The sequence below is a fragment of the Diadema antillarum genome, unplaced genomic scaffold (assembly GCF_040938485.1).
Source record: "Diadema antillarum isolate AM-2024a unplaced genomic scaffold, OU_Dant_1.0 seq00001573_RagTag, whole genome shotgun sequence".
NCBI classification, from domain to species: domain Eukaryota; kingdom Metazoa; phylum Echinodermata; class Echinoidea; order Diadematoida; family Diadematidae; genus Diadema; species Diadema antillarum.
Window position 1 is genome coordinate 68,889 of NW_027272293.1, and position 18,211 is coordinate 87,099.

Genomic DNA, 18,211 nt, shown 5'->3' on the forward strand with positions numbered 1-18,211 from the left:
ATAACAAGGGAAAGAAAAAACAAGAAAATTGTTCCCCTCACAGTTCCAAGTGATGAATAATAGATGTCGAAACAGCATACTTGATGTGGTTTTCTCTTTTATAGCATGTATGTTATTTTAATTGCTCGTACGTCTGGAGGAATATGAGGGCATTGACATGATCGTATGAAAGGAAACTGATTAGTAGGGCAGATATGTAGCAAAAATTGGTCAAGATGCTCACATCCGGCGGAAAGTATGAAATTTTGCATATAGGGGTATTTTGGGGTGCTGATTTCAAAAATTGCCAGATCCAAGATATCTGACCACGGGGTCGGCCGCCGTTTTGAATTCCAATATGGCCACCATCACAAAACAAATTTAAATGTCCCTATCTTCAGTTCTGAATGACCTGTGGTACCAAAATTTGGTACACAAGAGCATTTGGACATATTGAATTTGATGACAAATTAATTTGAAGTGTCTGACAAACATCAAATGGCCGCCATTTTGAATTCCAATATGGCCGCCTCGACGAAATGTTCAAAGTCCCTATCTCGAGTTCTAAGTGGTGAGTGACGCTGAAATTAGGTGCAAACAAGTATTTTAACATACTGAGTTAAAAAATGGACTAGTGTGATGTGTCTGACAAACGCAATGCCCGCTATTTTGAATTCCAATATGGCTGCGAAGACAAACATCACGACTAACATTCACGGGCATGCCAAAAAGTGTAGCAAAAATGAAGCATAATGCACCTTTCACTGACGTCACAATGTAAATACAGCAGCGCGCACTCAATCAGTTACAAACACACGCTCAATCAGGTGGCCTTATTTACAAACCCGAGATAGAGATTTTCAACACTCCAACATGGCAACTATGTAGGAAAATTCAAATTGGCTGCCATGCAGCTTGTCAGACATATCAAATAAGTATGTTTCTGAAGTCATCGTATCACCACGCTTTTAATGTATCACATTTCAATGGCTTATGTCATTCAGAACCGAAGATAGGGATCTTTGACGTCGGCCATATTGGAATTCAAAATGGCGGCCGACCCCGTGGCCAGATTTCTTGGATCCGGCAATTTTTGAAATCAGCGCCCAAAAATACCCCTATATGCAAAATTTCATACTTTCCGCCGGATGTGAGCATCTTTTTCACATATCTGCCCCACTAGATGAGAATGTGCAGGAGAAGAGACTGACTTGGATTTGTGTCTCTGTGTGTGTATGCTCCAATCTGCACACAGTATTTTGTATAGTGTAGGAGTTTACATTTTCATGACATGAAAATTTTCAACCAGAAACTAGCGGGATGATAAAAGCACCCAGATATTTCTGCTTGCCATACACTGTACCTTCTAGTAGTTAATGTCTTGATCCTGCAGAATTCAAAACACACAAATTTCATCTTCCGGCCTGAATCTGAAAGTTACTCATACAAAAATATTCACTTTTACAGTATTGGTTATCTACTAGCATAGAAAACAAAGCTGTCTGGTATGTAGCCAAGATTACTAGAAGTGTGATGAGCAGAGCAGGAAGAATATCAAGAGACAATAACTATCGCAGAATATGTATATCTACTCCCAGCACAGAAAAGAGTATCTAGATGTATCATCAAACAACTGCAAACCCTAACCCTTGTACAGGTGGGCACAAAGGGAGGGGGATTGTGACAAATTCCCCCCCCCCCCAAAAAAAAAAGAGGAAATTTTACACTTCTTTCCTATAGAACTAGTTACCAAACATGGCAGGAAATATCACTAGGGTGGGTTACAATAGGGGGATTCACATGTACACAAACTAGCAGGTTACAAATCTTGAGATTTCAAGCATGATCGCAAGCTTGAATGTTTTTTCATGTGTGGACACAAAAACAGGCACAAATTAACGTGATCAGCAGCATGATGCTAAACCCAAGCAACCTCTTGCTTATTTCTGAATTAGAGCATGATGCGATAACAATGTGAACATTCGACTGAAGAAGCTCGAAATTTTTCATCCAATCATTCAAAGCACACGTCACAACAACAAACCTCTTTGGCACACGACAGCAATAAAGTCAAGATTCGGTGCGGGATCGCTAACCCATTAATTCTGAGCTTTTGAACGTTTGCATAAAAACTTGTGATTCGGATCATGCTCGCCATCCCGCTACTGTATACACTGTTATTTATGCATGCAAATATTTTCGCGAATGAGAAGGTATCCAACTGTGATCCGCGAAATTCGCAAAAATTAAACCCTCACGAAAATAACAGCTTATACCTGTGTGCATGCGGCTGTAATACGTTTAATACGAGGACACCAGAACCCCCCATTGGAGATACATTATTCTTGACTGTATTGTCAAGGTCGTTCATGGTGCTCACAGCTTAACCCGATTCTCTGAGTTCCTTAATACCCCCAAATGAGATAAGTAGGCACTCTTGTCTTCATTTTGGGAACCTGGTATACCAGGTTCCCGTAAGGAACAGGTTAATTGGGAGGGTTTTAGTGGTACTCCAGCTTAAACCAATGACTAATATCAGCCACCGTTTAAGTGGGAGCCCCACTTAAACACTGCTGAAATCACCATTTACGGTTGTGCTGCACGTAGGTCAAAACATGTATCACTAAAAAGGCAAAATTTCAAAGCTCCGTCCACAGAGAACATACTGGAACACACCTGTGGGACTGACATTGATCACTTGCTAGAAGCTTATTCTTAAAACATCTCCCTGGTTAACAAGACATTTCACCTTTGTGACAAGACAACAAAAACAATTAGAAAAGACAGTGGCAATCAAATGAAAACAGTTGTAAGAAAATAAAGTTGTCTAGAATGGAAGAAAAATGAAATTATTTTCTTTGTGATAGTTATGGTGATGGTGATGTACATGTATGATTTAGGCCTCCAATAGAGTGTTCATGTGGCTGGCTGGACCAGCCCCTCAGGCCGTGAATGCAATTACATGCATGTGGTTGGATGGTACTGACACATGTGTGTGGCTACATAGGCTCTACACTACTTTGTATTTGGGCATTTTCACAGTAAATGGGTACATTTCAGGGATGTCGCTTTATTTTCTGTTTCCATTGTGTATTGCCCCTCAGTACAATACCATGTTTTAGAACACTTACCGTAAAAGAGAGATAACTTTGCCCTTAAATTGCTTCTAAGAAGCAACCTGTTGGAATTTTTGCCAAAATGAAAAATTTGGGGGTAACGAATGTAATGCTGGACAGACATTACGTACTAATGTATAAAGGTGAAATAATGAATGGTCATTGAAAGTTTTGCTGTTTTTCAACTGAATGGCCTATTCAATTAAAAAAGATAATAACAACTCTAATTTTTTTTCTTACAGTAGCATTTCTAGACTTAGTGTGTAACATATATGCAACATGGACAAGCAAGACTTGCATTTGGTCTGTCTGAGGATGTCTGATTTTTCCCATCCAGAAACTAGTTATGATGAGACTGTTAAAACCTCACATTATTGCCGTGCATTTTGTATTCATATCATCATTCTTACTCCTCTGCCTACAGCTAACCAATGATGTGTCTCCATCACACCTAACTGCACAGCTGATATGGAGAGAATACTTCTACACCATGTCGATAGGCAACATCCACTTCAACAAAATGAAAGAGAACCCCATCTGTCTTGACATTGACTGGCGGGAAGATGAGGAAAAGCTAGAAAAATGGACTAAGGTACATTAAAACTTTACATGTGACTTTAGATACTGAGGCAGTGGAGACACTATTGCTAGTGTCTAATAGCCCCACACTGACTGCTGACAAAATACAAAATTATGATATGTTATTGGCTTTCCAGTGAACTGTTATTTGCATGCAATAGAAATGTAGCAAAATGTCTTTTATAGATTGATAGCATGTACATAGATGTAATTATACGCAAATGTTGTAACAGAAGGGTAATTACGATGGTATACAGTGCATATTAAGAAAAAGGGTATCAAATACAACTTTAGAGAGCTACTGTTTCATTTTGTCAATTATGGCTAGCATAATGTTGGTTGTGAGGAAAAGAAAACTCTTCTTCTTTCCATTGGTACCTCATTATGTTGATAAATGTCATCCATGACTGAGCATATCAACCTAAAGGATAACAGTAATAAGTTTTAGCATTATCATGAAGGAACAATGAATGTCTTGCTGTAGTGGATGGGATTTGTCAATGAAAGTGGTCAAATAAACATACCCACCTGCACGACTACAGGTTTGGTTTTAGGGTCTCCCCCTTTTTTATGGTCCATAACCATCAGCATAGTCACCTGTCCGATAACCTGGTTACTCGGACAAAGGCCATCCCACCCAGTCCATTTTTCTTTGCTCAACACAACACCTATGGCAGGGCTGCACACTAACCCATTTTTTCTGCCGGTCCGACCTGTCTCTGTCGGACCAGCAAATGCCCCGTTTGACCTTTTTTTACTGGTCCGAACAGAAACCAGGTTTTTTGACAGGTGCCCATTTTGAAGGTTATGGGCCATGAAAGGTACATGTATAATTAAGAGGAAACCTTAAACATAAACCTGCAGTCGTGCAGGCTGGTCTGTTTATTTGACCACTTTCATTGACGGATCTCATACATATCAGTGAGACTTGGAAAAAGTGCAACTTATCATTGTTGTCTTTAAAGTTGATGTGCTCAGTCATGCATGACATTTACCAGCACAATTACAGATACTAATGGAAAGAAGAAGAGTTCCCTTTTCTCACAACCAACATTGTGCACTCCATGGTTAACAATCATGAAACAGTATCCCTCTTACGACGTAAATTGGATTACCTATTTTTTATACACGCTGTATAAAGATAATGCTTAAGCAGCTTTAAATATATGCTATTGTTACCACGACTATTGCCTCTACTATGCTGCTACCACAATGCTTAAGACTGTTGATTGATGATGATTATCCAATTGAAACAAATTATGAGGACAATTAAAATCATCTAATATGTGTGATTAATGGCCACAGTCATTTGCCTATGAATGAATGCAGGGCCAAACAGGTTACCCATGGATTGATGCCTGTATGGTGCAGCTGCTAAATGAGGGCTGGATACACCAGGTGTGCCGCCATGCCACAGCCTGCTTCCTGACTCGTGGAGACCTCTGGATTAGCTGGGAGGAAGGTCTTAAGGTAGGGAATAGGACAGGCATACGCATACGCATTACTTTGATTTACAATTCTCCCTATGACATATAAATGCAAACACTTTTTGTGATCACTAGCAGTCAGATCTAGCCATACGTGCAAGCATGGACCTAATATACATGGACTGTTCACAGCAGTCTTTCTTTGATGTAATCATCGTCGCCGACACATCATTATGTGTATCTTAATGAGTACATTCAGGTGTCTGGACAATAACGATTGTGTGATCATGTATTGTCACTAACGAAAGAATCGTTCATTTCAGTCTTGTTTCGCTGATGTGCCTTTTTCAGACGAAAATGTCTTTGAATAAATACAGGTGATGAGCAGCAAAACCTGAGATCATGACAAATTTTGTGTCAAAAGATGGGTAATTGTTAATTCGCACATTTTCGCACATGCATAAGACCTTGCCTAATGGCAAGATATACCTGTTTTCTACCATTACCGTCCCTTTTTGCTCTGGAATAAGCTGCGGAAAAGTGAAATATTGAGATCACAAATGGCAATCATTCTGCCAAAATGTTAGCTTTCTTTTAAAAACTGCCTACTTTTCCCAAGCAAAATTGTTTGAGGCATGATTTCCTAACATACACCACAACTGCACTTTCATTTTACTTGATTTTTGTGAGTTATTTTCTTCTGCGCATATAGTTTTAGATTTCTCTATTCTCGATCTTGTTCTTCTCCCGGCTTGCTGGCAGTGACGATGATGGGATCAAAGCAGTGAAGCATGATAAAAATGTCTTTGTGGCGCTTTTGGGATGTACAGGTGCATGAATTAATTAATAATACGATGAATGTCCTTGTATATTAGGTCCATGGTGCAAGTGAATGAGGTGATCTTACATGCCCACGTACAGCCCACAGAGGTCAAGTGGGGTCGCACTTTCAGTGTTAACTTGTGCACTTCGGGTAATCCGTATTTACTATGCGGCAGGCACAGGCAGAGGGTACATGTGCAGTAATCGTATCTATTTTTTCCCGTTTATCATGACTAAAATATTGTCACTTCACAATGCATTTTCTGAGCTTATAATTTCATTTTTCATTTCCCAACATGTAACAATTGCTGAGAAAATCTGCAAAATTATGATAGTTTGGAAATAGAGATAGTGCTATATTTATCATGTACGATCAAATAGAGCTTGCACTGAGCACAGGCACAGCGTTGGTTTCTGTTGAATTTTTCTACAAGTTCTTACACCTGACAGCCGAGTTTCATTGATAATTTCTTAATTTTTTATGAGAAATAAAGGTGGGCAAACTGTGCTGATAAATTTTGTCTTATTATCTCGTAGCACTGGTAGTCATACCTGTGGGAAGTCTATGGCAGAGACATATCATATGCAATGCATAATTATGTGAATTCTCTTCAATGAACAACATGCAATGCGTAATACTTATATTCCTCTTTGATAAAGCCTCTAGGGTAACTTTCACTCTTCATAGTCACTTCGCAGGAAAAAATATCTGTATATGAACAACAGATGAAAAGGACTATTATGAGTTTAAAAAGCTTTCAGTAACTACACGTGTCTGTGAAATATTCTGTCAGTGTTCATTATATTGGTCTACTTTACGTAGCACATGTGCCAATTAACCTGTTGAGGATGAGCTGACTTGCTTTACCACACATTTCCCATAGACACCTGCCCAAGTATAATCAGGGCTAGTCTGCAGTGGGTTAAAGCTTGAAAACACTGTGTGTATAAACTGTTTTGGTTTGTTTGAAGGTGTTTGACAAGCTCCTCCTTGATGCAGACTGGAGTATCTGTGCGGGTAACTGGATGTGGATCTCAAGCTCTGCTTTTGAGAAGTTCTTGCAGTGTCCCAACTGCTTTTGCCCTGTTCGCTATGGGCGGCGCATGGACCCTAATGGAGAGTATGTGAGGTACGTGTATGGTGGAGTATCAAGCATTGCAACTTGCCAGTCTTAAGAAAAATTAAACCCTTTTTATAGCAGCATCTTTCTCCAGTTTACATGGTAATTCGAATCCTACTGGCCTTTGTGTGAGCTAAGGCAGTTTTGAACTGGTTTATGCAGCAAACTTTAACCCATTGGGATGTGCTGATTTTGCTACAACACGCATTTCCCATTGACACTTGCCGGAGTAAACTCAGGACACATCCTCAACAGTTTTAAGGTTTCATTTGATTTGGCTACATCATGGAATTCTGGTAACATTGACAATATGCGTGCACAAACACAGTCTACCTGCTTCCACTTTTAGTGTTCCTCTGATGTTTCTCATTATTAAACCCCCACCCACACATATTGTGTATGGGGGTATATAGGAATCACTCCGAGGTCGGGTGTCCGGGCTGTCGGTCGGTGAGTCGAGCAGTCGGGCGGTCAGTCCGTTGCAAAATCTTGTGGATCGAACTACTCTCTCATTTTTTGAGGAATTGACCCCAAATTTGGCATGTGTGACTGCTATCAAAGATAGATGTGCAAGACACCTTTTTCGTTAATATTGCATAATGCGTTGCCATGGCAATGGCAAATTTTCGTAAAAATTTGTGGATCGAAGTACTTTCTCATTTTTTGAGCAATTAACTCCAAAATTGGCATGTGTGACCGCTATCACAGGCAGATGTGTAAGACACCTTTTTCATTAGTGTTGCATAATGCATTGCCATAACAACGATAAATTTTCATAAAAATCTTACAAAATGTTGTGGGTTGAACTACTCTCTCAGTTTTGTAGCAATTCAGTTTGAATTTGGGATATGTGATCAATGTAATGTAATGTCCCTCAGTCTTTGAGCATTTGGCTTGAAATTTGGCACACATGACCACTACAGTATATACATGTGCAAACTTAGTTGCCATGGTAACAGCCTTTTTTGACTAAAAAGCATACAAAAATATTGTGGATTTAGCTAACTCCCTCAGTCTTTGAGCATTTAGATTAAAATTTGGCCCAAATGACCACTGTGGTAAGTAGATGTGCAAACGCAATCTATCATTATTGTTGATCAATGTGTTGCCATGGTAAACGGCATACATTTTGAATGAAAATCATACAAAAGTATTGTGGATTCAGTTAACTCCCTCAGTCTTTAGGTGGCCAGACTGGCAAAAAATCGAGAAGTTTACCCTCGAAGTTTTGCCAGTGTGACCGCAAACTTCCCACAAAACTTCCTGCAAAACTTCTCGCGAAACTTCCCACATCAACTAGGCATTTTTCCCCCACCCCCTCGAAACTGTGCGATCTTTGTCACGTGACCAGTCCACCACCTGCTTACGGGCAGTGTCTCTGAAGCGCGAGGCCATTGTCGTGTACAGACCTGCATTGTTACATCACAATCACCAGCCACTAGAAGGCACGCTCTTTCTTCTTTCTTGCGCGTGTGCACCATTGGGGCCAGTGTGACTGCACAACAAAAGATCGGGAAGACTTCGCGATCTTAAACTTCTCGATCTTTTGCCAGTCTGACTGCGCCTTTTGAGCATTTAGATTGAAATTTGGCACACATGACGACTGTGGTAAGTAGATGTGCAAACGTAATATGTCGTTTTTGTTGATCAGTGCGTTGCCATGGTAATGGCATATTTTGAATGTAAATTATACAAAAATATTGTGGATTCAATACTCCTTCAGTCTTTGAGCATTTAACTTGAAATTTGGCACGTGTGACCACTGTAGCATATGGATGGGCAGACTTACTCTTTTGTCAAGGTTGAACAAAGCGTTGACATGGTAACAGCATTTTTTTTCCCTATGTGACCACTGTACGTGCATACTTAATCTTTCTTCAGTGTTGATCAATATGTTGCCATTTAGCTTGAAATTTGGCACATGTGACCACTATAGCATAAAGATGTGCAAACTTAATCTTTCATCAGTGGTTGAACAAGCCTTGCCATGGTAACAGCATTATTTCACCATGTAAAGCATACAAAGATCTTGTGGATTCAGCTAACTCCCTCAGTCTTTGAGCATTTAGCCTGAAATTTGGCACACCTGACCACTATGGTACGTAGATGTGCAAACTTAATCTTTTGTTATCGTTGATCAATGCGTTTTCATGGTAGCCGCATATTTTGAATGAAAATCATTCACAAATATTGTGGATTCAGGTAATTCCCTCAGTCTTTGAGCATTTGGCTTGAAATTTAGCACATACGATCACGATAATACAGAGATGCGCAAACTTCATATTTCATCATTGTTGAGCAATGTGTTGCCATGGTAACAGCATATTTTGATTGAAAATCATTCACAAATATGATAACATAAATGGTACCCTGGGGTACCAAATAAAAATCAGCCATTTTGTTGGATTATTTATTTTTTTATTAAGGCTGTACCCTGGGTTGCCAAAAAGTGGGAAATTATTTTGATGAGCCACACTTGATAGCTACCTGGAGCTAGTGCGCGCTAGCCACTGCACTGCTCTGCACTGCACTGCACTGAAGCACACGCTATTGCTAGCACAGCATACCATGCATGCATAGCACCCAGTATAACATGCAGTGGCGTGGGAATGACAATGTAGACGCACACACAGTGCGTGCATTTCTCTGTGGCTGTCCTCGAGTGGACGTGAGGTGGTGCTACACAACGTGGTACCCCGGATAACGCGTGATGCATCATAGATAGATAGATAAATGGTATTTTATTGAAGTATTCATGTCTCGCAGTCATACGACTGAATTGCACATAGAATTACATCGTAAAAGAGACAATAGATATTACAAAAAAGGTATTCATACAAATGAAACACGTAAAATACTGACATCAAGAAACGAGGTCATACGACAGGACATGTAGACATACAGACTGGGCAAGCCGTAAACATAACATCATAACAAAAACACAGATGATCAGGGTTCAGTATTCACACACTCACTTTCGACACCTGCCTCACACACTATCACACGCCCTTTCGCTCTTTGTCACTTTCACTCGCTCTTTCTCTCATGTTTTGCATACGCACCGCTACGCTCACATTAGTACATTATCAGACCTGCTGATTTCCTATTCTCGTTACACCCCAGTGATCACTCTCGTGCACCAGATCATCAAAGCCTATACTGATCAATGAGATTATTCTCGGGAGATATGCACAATGAATGCCTATTGAAATATATTGCACTGAATTAATTACGGGGGATTCTAAAATGTGCAAAGTATATATAATTCCACTCCCAAACAAATAGGGTGAAAAACAGCAAAACATGTTCCAGACAATGAATTGGTGTAATTGAGTAGAGATAAATAGAAGAATGAGGAAAGAGGGGCATGGGTGGGAAGGAGAGATAGGGCGGAAGAAACAGAGAGGATAAAAAAGAAGGAAATAAGAAGGTGTACACCAACAGAGCGCCTATACAATATTGGGTGGGATATACATGCATGCGAGAACCAAGGGAGGTTAAGAGAGAAATAGGAATCGGAGTGTCGGCTGCAGCAAGTATTACACAGTTCTTGCGAGGCACGTGACACCTGTACATTGTGTATCATAACAAACAGATTATCCAATAATTAAAATAACATGCAAAATTAACGCTTTCATAAGTGTAAGCCACAGACTCTACACGCGTACATTATACCTCTTTACACAAAAGATATCATCTTTGTGGTGTAAATAGGAAGAAATAAGAGGAATCACATCAATGAGCATAAAATTGATCAAAGTGACACGAAACTCATTATCCGAATACGACATGCGACGTAATGTTGGGTAAACTAGTTCTTCTTCTCGTAACATAAGTGTATACAGTTGAATGTGATTATCATTGCATTAAAAAAAAACCATATTACAATCGTACAGTACAAAAAGCACTGCTTAAAGCCGAATATGAGAGAAGCCGGAAAGGCCAAGAGAAAACGGGAAATAGGAGTATACATCGTAACATACACACAACGGGAAATAAAAACCCACCCATTGCAAATCAAAAGCTACAAAATGAAATGTCATATAAACCCCACATCATTGTATAAACAAATCATCGACGCAGTACAGACGTGTAGATAAAAGGGGGACAACCAGTCAATGGTCATAAAACTTGATCAAAATATCGTTGGTTCGTCATCCAAATACACGTGCACCAAAGATTGTTTAGCGTGAGATTATTATACTTCTCGTGACATGAAAATGCTGTATACAGTATAGTACAAAGAAAGCAATGTTACAGTAAAGCACAAGGGGCTGCGTAAAATACCATCATGAGTAAAGGTACAATTAGGATAACAACTTCCGAGCCTAAGAGACGACTTTTGCTCACAATACAAGGAAACATTACAAGGAAGTAATATTTGCCGATGAACATGATGCAAAACAAACGTAAGACCTGTATAACATCATTTGGAATTCAGTAGTTTAGTCATGAACGGTACTGGGCTATTTTTGTAATGGTTGGTGCGGCACCTAGGTTCCTTGTACAACTTTGTATGTCTTGAAGATCTTGCGCACTCGTTGAGCATGAACCAGTTTTTTCCAATCTCTAGTTTAGTGGAAGACTTTGCAAAGGAGAGGCAGAGTTTGACACGCCTTGAGGCCAAGTCCTGAATCCCCGCTAGCTCGAGTGAAGTCCAATAGGAATTTCCAGGGAAGATAATTCTCAGTGCTCGTTTCTGGATACGTTCGATGGCGGATGACTGAGCGACAGTAAGCCCGGAGTGCCAGACAGGGGAGGCATATTCCAGGAGGGATCTGATGTATCCAGTGTATACTGTCACAAGGTCAGCAGGAGGAAGTCGGAATTGTTTCAGTCTGCGGAGCATGTACAGGCGAGAGGCTGCGCGTTACGTAATGGAGGACACATGGTGATTCCATTTAAGGTCGCTTTGGATAGCCACACCGAGCAATGTCATGACTGACACTTCCTTCAGAACATCGTTGCACAGAATGAGATCAAGATCAGGGGGTGGCGTTTTGCGGAAACTGACACGCATAATGTGGCACTTGTGTGGATTTAGCATGACATTATTGTGACCACACCAAACCATATCATATCAAACCAATCATATTGTGGATTCAGGTAATTCCCTCAGTCTTTGAGTATTTGGCTTGAACTTTGGCACATACGATCATGATAATACAGCATAGATGCGCAAACTTCATATTTCATCATTGTTGAACAATTTGTTGCCATGGTAACAGTGTATTGTGCATGAAATTCAGACAAACATTTCGATTCAACTAACTCTGTCAGTTTTAGAGTGTTTTGGCTTCAAATTTGGCACATGTTACCTCTACATTACCTAGATGTGCAAAAATTATCTTTTGTCAGTGTTGAAAATGTGTTGCCATGGTAACAGTATATTTTGAATGAAAATTATACATTAATTTTGTTAACTCAACTAAGCCCCTCAGCCTTTGAGCATTTGGCTTGAAATTTGGCACATGTGACGGCTATGGTATAAATTGTGTAAACTTCTATAATTTCTTAGTGTCCAACATTGTGTTGCCATGGTAACCCAATTTTGAATGAAAATCATAGAAATCATCAGTTTATTTATCTTGCTCACTCAGTTTTTGAGCACTTGACTTGAGATGTGGGACATGTGACTAACAGTGAGCAATACATTTATACACTGTTGAACAGTGCATTGCCACGGTAACAATATTGTTTTTTCATTAAAAAGTTAAAAAAAAATAATAATCCTGGTTGAGCTTATTCCCTCATTTGTGGGTGGGGGTATATTAATCACAATGAGTGATAGTTCTAGTTTTGCATCCGATGAATATGACACCAATTCATTGAGGTGAGAGGTTGACTTTTCCGATGTTCAATTCCAATATGGGACAGTAGCTATACCAAGATAGAGATCAGCAAGTCATATGGCGTGTCTGCATCTAGTGCCAATTTTGTTTTGTCTTCTGACTTTCTCAACTTGAATCCTTCTGTTATGTCTGCTACAGGCGATATCTACCGGTCCTGAAGGACATGCCAATACGCTATCTCTTTGAACCATGGAAGGCTCCCAGGGCTGTCCAAGAGAAGGCTAATTGCGTTGTGGGAAGGGACTACCCAGAGCCCATTGTTGAGCACAAGACAGCATCTGCAGCTAACAATGAGCAGATGGAGAAAGTGATTAACAGACTTCGAGATTCGGGTAAATTTGTCCCTATTTCAATTCTTCCTCATAAGTGAGTTTTAGCTCACCTGAGCCAAAGGTTCAAGTGAGCTATTGCAATCACTCTTTGTCCATGGTCCATCGTGCATTGTGCGTCGTCGGTCATGCATAAACATATTACATTTTCATCGTCTTCTTGAAAACCATGTGACCAATTTTCACCAAACTTGGCAGGTAGTATGCTTAGGGGGTTATGATCTCAATTTGTTCAACTGGGCACCATGGTCACCTTGGGGGCCCCCTAGGGGGCCCCTAGGTGGCTCAACAACCCCCTTGAAGAATATTTACAAATCTTCTTCTATAGAACCAGAAGTGATAAGCAAAGTTCATACCATGAGTTAGTACGTTGATGACTGTAGTACTGTTGTTCCAAGTTTGTTCATTGTAGATCCAGGGGTGCCCCCCTTTGGAGTGGAGGGGGGGGGGGGGGGGGTCCAAATGCAGGCCTTAATTGTACATTTCAATCTAAAATTCTTCATCTTGAAAACAGCATAATGGATTTTCACCAAACTTGGCAAGTAGCATCTCTAGGGGGGATAGGATCTCATTGTGTTCAAATGAGCACCATTCTCTCCTTGGGGGCCCAAGGGGGCCCAAACCTCCTAAATAACAGGCTGTTCAATCATATTCTTTTGTAGAATCAGAAATGATAGAGCCTTCAGACTTTTTTTTTTTCAAACTGCATAGTCCAACTTTCTAAGTACAGTGTACTTGGCAGGTATTTTTACTAGTGTGATGGAATATGCAAAAAGACACCATTCCCCCAGCTCTTAAGGTAGCAATACCCCCTTGAGGGGTTGCAAAAATCAAAAATGAGGTTTTTGCTTTAAACAATAGTTTGGTATCTAGATAATGAAATACCAAAATGATTTTACCTAATTTCATCAGGAAATATTTTTTTAAAATTAAAATATGATGGCAATTCAATATCATAATGAACCCGGAAGTAAACCGGAAGTGGATTTTAACCAATTTTTGAAACATATTTCAACCTATTTTTGATCTACTAACCATCACATCCCCTGCACCCCCTTGGCCCAGCCTAACAAGGCTGTGTGTAAAATAGCTCTGCTGCCCTGTTACATCACTTTATTACCAATCAAAATGGCAGCTCCCATGAAAAAACCTGCAGAAATTACTATCGAAATTGAGGATCAAAAAATGGATCAGAATGGTGTTCCAAGTGCTTCTACACAACAGACATTTAGCATACCTATAAATTGTACAAATTATGTGATTCTGAATTTAGTTTACAAAGGTATTTTTAATGTTAAAAATGCTTTTTATTCCAGCAATTTATCATGTATAGTTTTTTAGATATTTGATTGGCAAGCTTTTCTTGCACAAAAAATTAGGTTCCAAGATGGCCGCCATTGCCATAGCAACGGGTCATGTGACCATGTCACATTACCTCTGGAATTAATTATGTTTTGATGGTTTGTGCATTAGTATTGCTAAATTGTATCCTCATTGAATAGTAAGTGCACAAAATGCATTGATTTGCTCTTAAAAACTCATAAATTAAAGTAATTTACCGAATTATTAGTTCATTTCCCCAATTTTGTGAATTGATTTTGAATACTAAAAACTTTAAGTGATGATATCTTAAAAACGTGATTTCGGCAATATGGCCGAGCCTCCACAACCATATCTCAAAAACTACAGGGGCTAGAACCTTGAAACTTGGCCAAAGTGTTTCTTATGTTATGTCCTGTGAAGTGAACCAAAATCTTGCTTAAACTATGATTCTTTGTATTTTTTTAAATTTTTTAAGTCATAGTTATGAGTTTCATTAAATCATTCATCATTTCATACTTCACCTATTATAGGGTGTTGAAATTGCTTGATTTTGGTTCATTTCATAGAGAAAGTATCAAGCTTTAATATACTTTTTATTCCAACAGTTTATCATTAATAGTTTTTGAGATATTTGATTTTCAAATTCTCTATGTACCAAAATTGACCATCCAAGATAGCCGCCGTTACCATAGCAACGGGTCATGTGACCATCGTAATTTAGACTTTGTATGGATTACTTGGTTATAAGGTAATATGTTATGCCAGGCTTGGGTGGTCAATTGTTGTAAACAATGCATAAAAATGATTTTATTATGATACATGCTGAAATCAATTATTTTCAGCATGATTATGCTTGAAATAGGGTCTTTCATAAATTTTGTGAAAAAAAAAGATAAAACAAAAGGTCGAAAAACAATGAAATACATAAGAAATTCATAAAACAATAAAATACATAAGAAATTAGTTTTGATACCAGATTTATTTTTCAAGTACATTGTTAGGAATGCTACAAGGAATAATGTCACCAAAAATTGGGATGCCAATAGCTTTATTTTCTGAATTAGAGTAAAATTTATGATTTCACACATTGATTAATATGAAATTTAAAAAATGAAAAATTCAATTTTTTTCTTGTATAGTTTGGTAGATTACGTGACAGGTAATGTATGTGCCAATTTTCAGGGCGATGGCGCGATCGATGGCCGAGATCTCGGGGGGGGGGGGGGGGGGGGGGGGGGGGGAGGGGGTTGAATCAGCCCTCCCCCAGCCACAGAACACCCCAAAAAGCCCGGCCTGGTTAGGGTTAAGTACTGTAGATTTCTAATGACACATGGTTATTATTATTGTGATATTGACAAGTAACAAAAGCTCCATGTACTTAGCAAAGTACATACTAGCAAAATAGCTTGCAAAAGATGACTCAAAGAATGTCAGAGGTATACTGTCCTAATCATCTATGCCTGTTTGGTGTGACTCCTTACAGGTATTGTGCACTGTGCCCCATCAACACGGAAGGAAGTGCGGGAGTTTGTCTGGCTTCCAGAGAAGATGGCTGGAGGTGATTCATGTCAGGCTAACTCTTTGTGCGAAGGTATTCTGGGACTCTAGTTGAGCCTCTTTCATTACATGCTGAACTTGTTGTGGCATGTGTTTGTTGCCAGTTTCATCATACATGAGAAATCACTACAGAAACTGAGTTCATCAATATGTAGCTTTTCTTCAAGATGTAGTGCACCTGCATATTTTTCTTGATTATATTACATTGCACTGCTCACAAAAGTTTGCTGCACAAGGCTGATAACACAACTTTGTCGATGTACAGTATTAGGCATTGCTTTGCTCTTATTCTTTTTCCATGCTATTCACGTGTCTATTTGTACTAGCATTTATATGGTAAACAGATACTTGTAGTAGAAGTCTATTAACATAAGGGCAACTGTTTACATGGAAGCAGAATATGGGCAGCAATATTCCAGTTATGATGTTGTGGGAATAGGGCATTTTATCATGAAACAAATAGCTGTTCAACATGCATTATCATGAGTATATTTGAGGGTGTTTTGCTGTTGTTGTTGTTGTTGTTGTTGTTGTTGTTGTTGTTGTTGTTGTTGTTGTTTTGCCCATGCACCAAAAGTGAGACATAGGTGTCACTTTTCATTATCACCTGCAGTGGTGGCGGTGGCGTCATCAGCGATCTTATGTACTCTCTTTAACTATGGACAGCATTGAACTATGACCACCAAACTCATACCACTGAGTACATCACCTAAAGGTTCTGGTCAAGTTTGAATATTAGTCAAGTCAGACAAGGTCAAAAGTCAAAAGGTCAATGAACTTACATTGAAAAAAAAACACTGTAGTCACAAATTGTGATATGCAGGGCATTTGCCTTGTTTTTAGTATTGATGGCAATCCCAAATGTGAACTGATGTTGTCATTTTCAAACTTTTATTGTGGGTCTTGCAGATAAATGTAAATGTTGCTTCTTGTAATTACATGTATGTGGCAATGAAGATGTAAAAGTGTTACTTCGTGAATTCAATCTTATTAAGTTTTTAATTGGAGACTTGACTTTTTTGTTGTTGCTAGTAGCATTTGTGGTGGTGACCAAACAAGACAAAATGCTACACAACACCCAGGTAATTTTCTCAGTAGAACCAATTAATTTCAGCATATGTCCCAACATTGGAATAATCATAAGCATAACATGGAATTTTTTGGTGGTGTTTTAAATAGTAAAGACCAGAATTTATTTTCAAAGTAAAGGAATATTAATCATAAATACAGTTTTGTGAGGGGAAGAGGTGATGAAAATTCAGTACAATTGCAAAGATCTTTATGTCAGTGTTTTGTGCATGTATACAATATGTAAATGCACAGTTTTTATTTGTTTTGTTTTGTTTTTCCTGTGAGACCAACAGCTTTATGGGATGCGAAGTTAACCTTATTTTTCCTATCAGCTTTGTACTGAATGAGTTATTCACCTGATTTCAATTTTTATCCATGTATTGTATTGACAGAGAACCATGCCGTAAGATATTCTTAAATCGTCATGGTGTTGAAATCAAGTCCATCTGGTGTTTTTCTTGATGTGTGTGTGCAGCATCATAGCCCAAGTGAATGAGCTTGTGATAAGCATTACTGATGACAGAATTGTTACTTCTGTTTCTGTGTGTGAATAGACAGGCCTGAGGTATGAGCTTTCACTATGCTGTCAAATCCGAGATCTGATAGCGTGTTATTTGAAATACTCTTTGATAATGGCAAGGAGAGCATCGTGGTAGAATAGTACAAGCACACCAGATTTTTCACTAATATTCTTCAAGCACACGCCAAAGTAGTATAAGTCTCAAAAGGTTTTCTTTTAATGTCTTGTCAATCTCACAATTTATATAAGTACATGTAGAATGCTTGTGAAATATTTGTACATTATGAGTATAATGCACTTACCATGAAAATAACAGTGAAGTGATGTGATGTCAGGGTGTTACCTTCTCATTGGGATGGACCTCACACTTTCATGTAATAACTTGTTTTCTGGCTAATTTCTGCCAGGCTTAATCCTGGGTGAGCACTTTGAATGTTTTGGCTGAAAGCTCAAATTACCCAGCACCCAGCAGGTAAATTGAATAGGAACAATCTGTTCTGTTATTTTTTCTTTCT

General features: G+C 39.0%; 1 protein-coding gene across 3 annotated transcripts in view; it reads left to right on the forward strand.

Moving 5' to 3' along the window:
* The window catches only part of LOC139710840 (cryptochrome-1-like), a 54,756-nt gene extending 38,386 nt beyond the window's left edge, over nt 1-16,370 (forward strand). For 2 of the 3 annotated variants that reach the window (XM_071622761.1, XM_071622760.1), the window contains exons 8-12: nt 3,520-3,687; nt 5,004-5,144; nt 6,896-7,053; nt 13,035-13,228; nt 16,032-16,370. In XM_071622761.1, coding sequence (XP_071478862.1) covers nt 3,520-3,687; nt 5,004-5,144; nt 6,896-7,053; nt 13,035-13,228; nt 16,032-16,156 — 786 coding nt within the window. In that variant the 3' untranslated portion in view covers nt 16,157-16,370. The remainder of the gene's footprint in view (nt 1-3,519; nt 3,688-5,003; nt 5,145-6,895; nt 7,054-13,034; nt 13,229-16,031) is intronic. The other variant, XM_071622762.1, reaches the window with a different exon arrangement.
* The last annotated feature ends 1,841 nt before the right edge of the window (nt 16,371-18,211 follow it).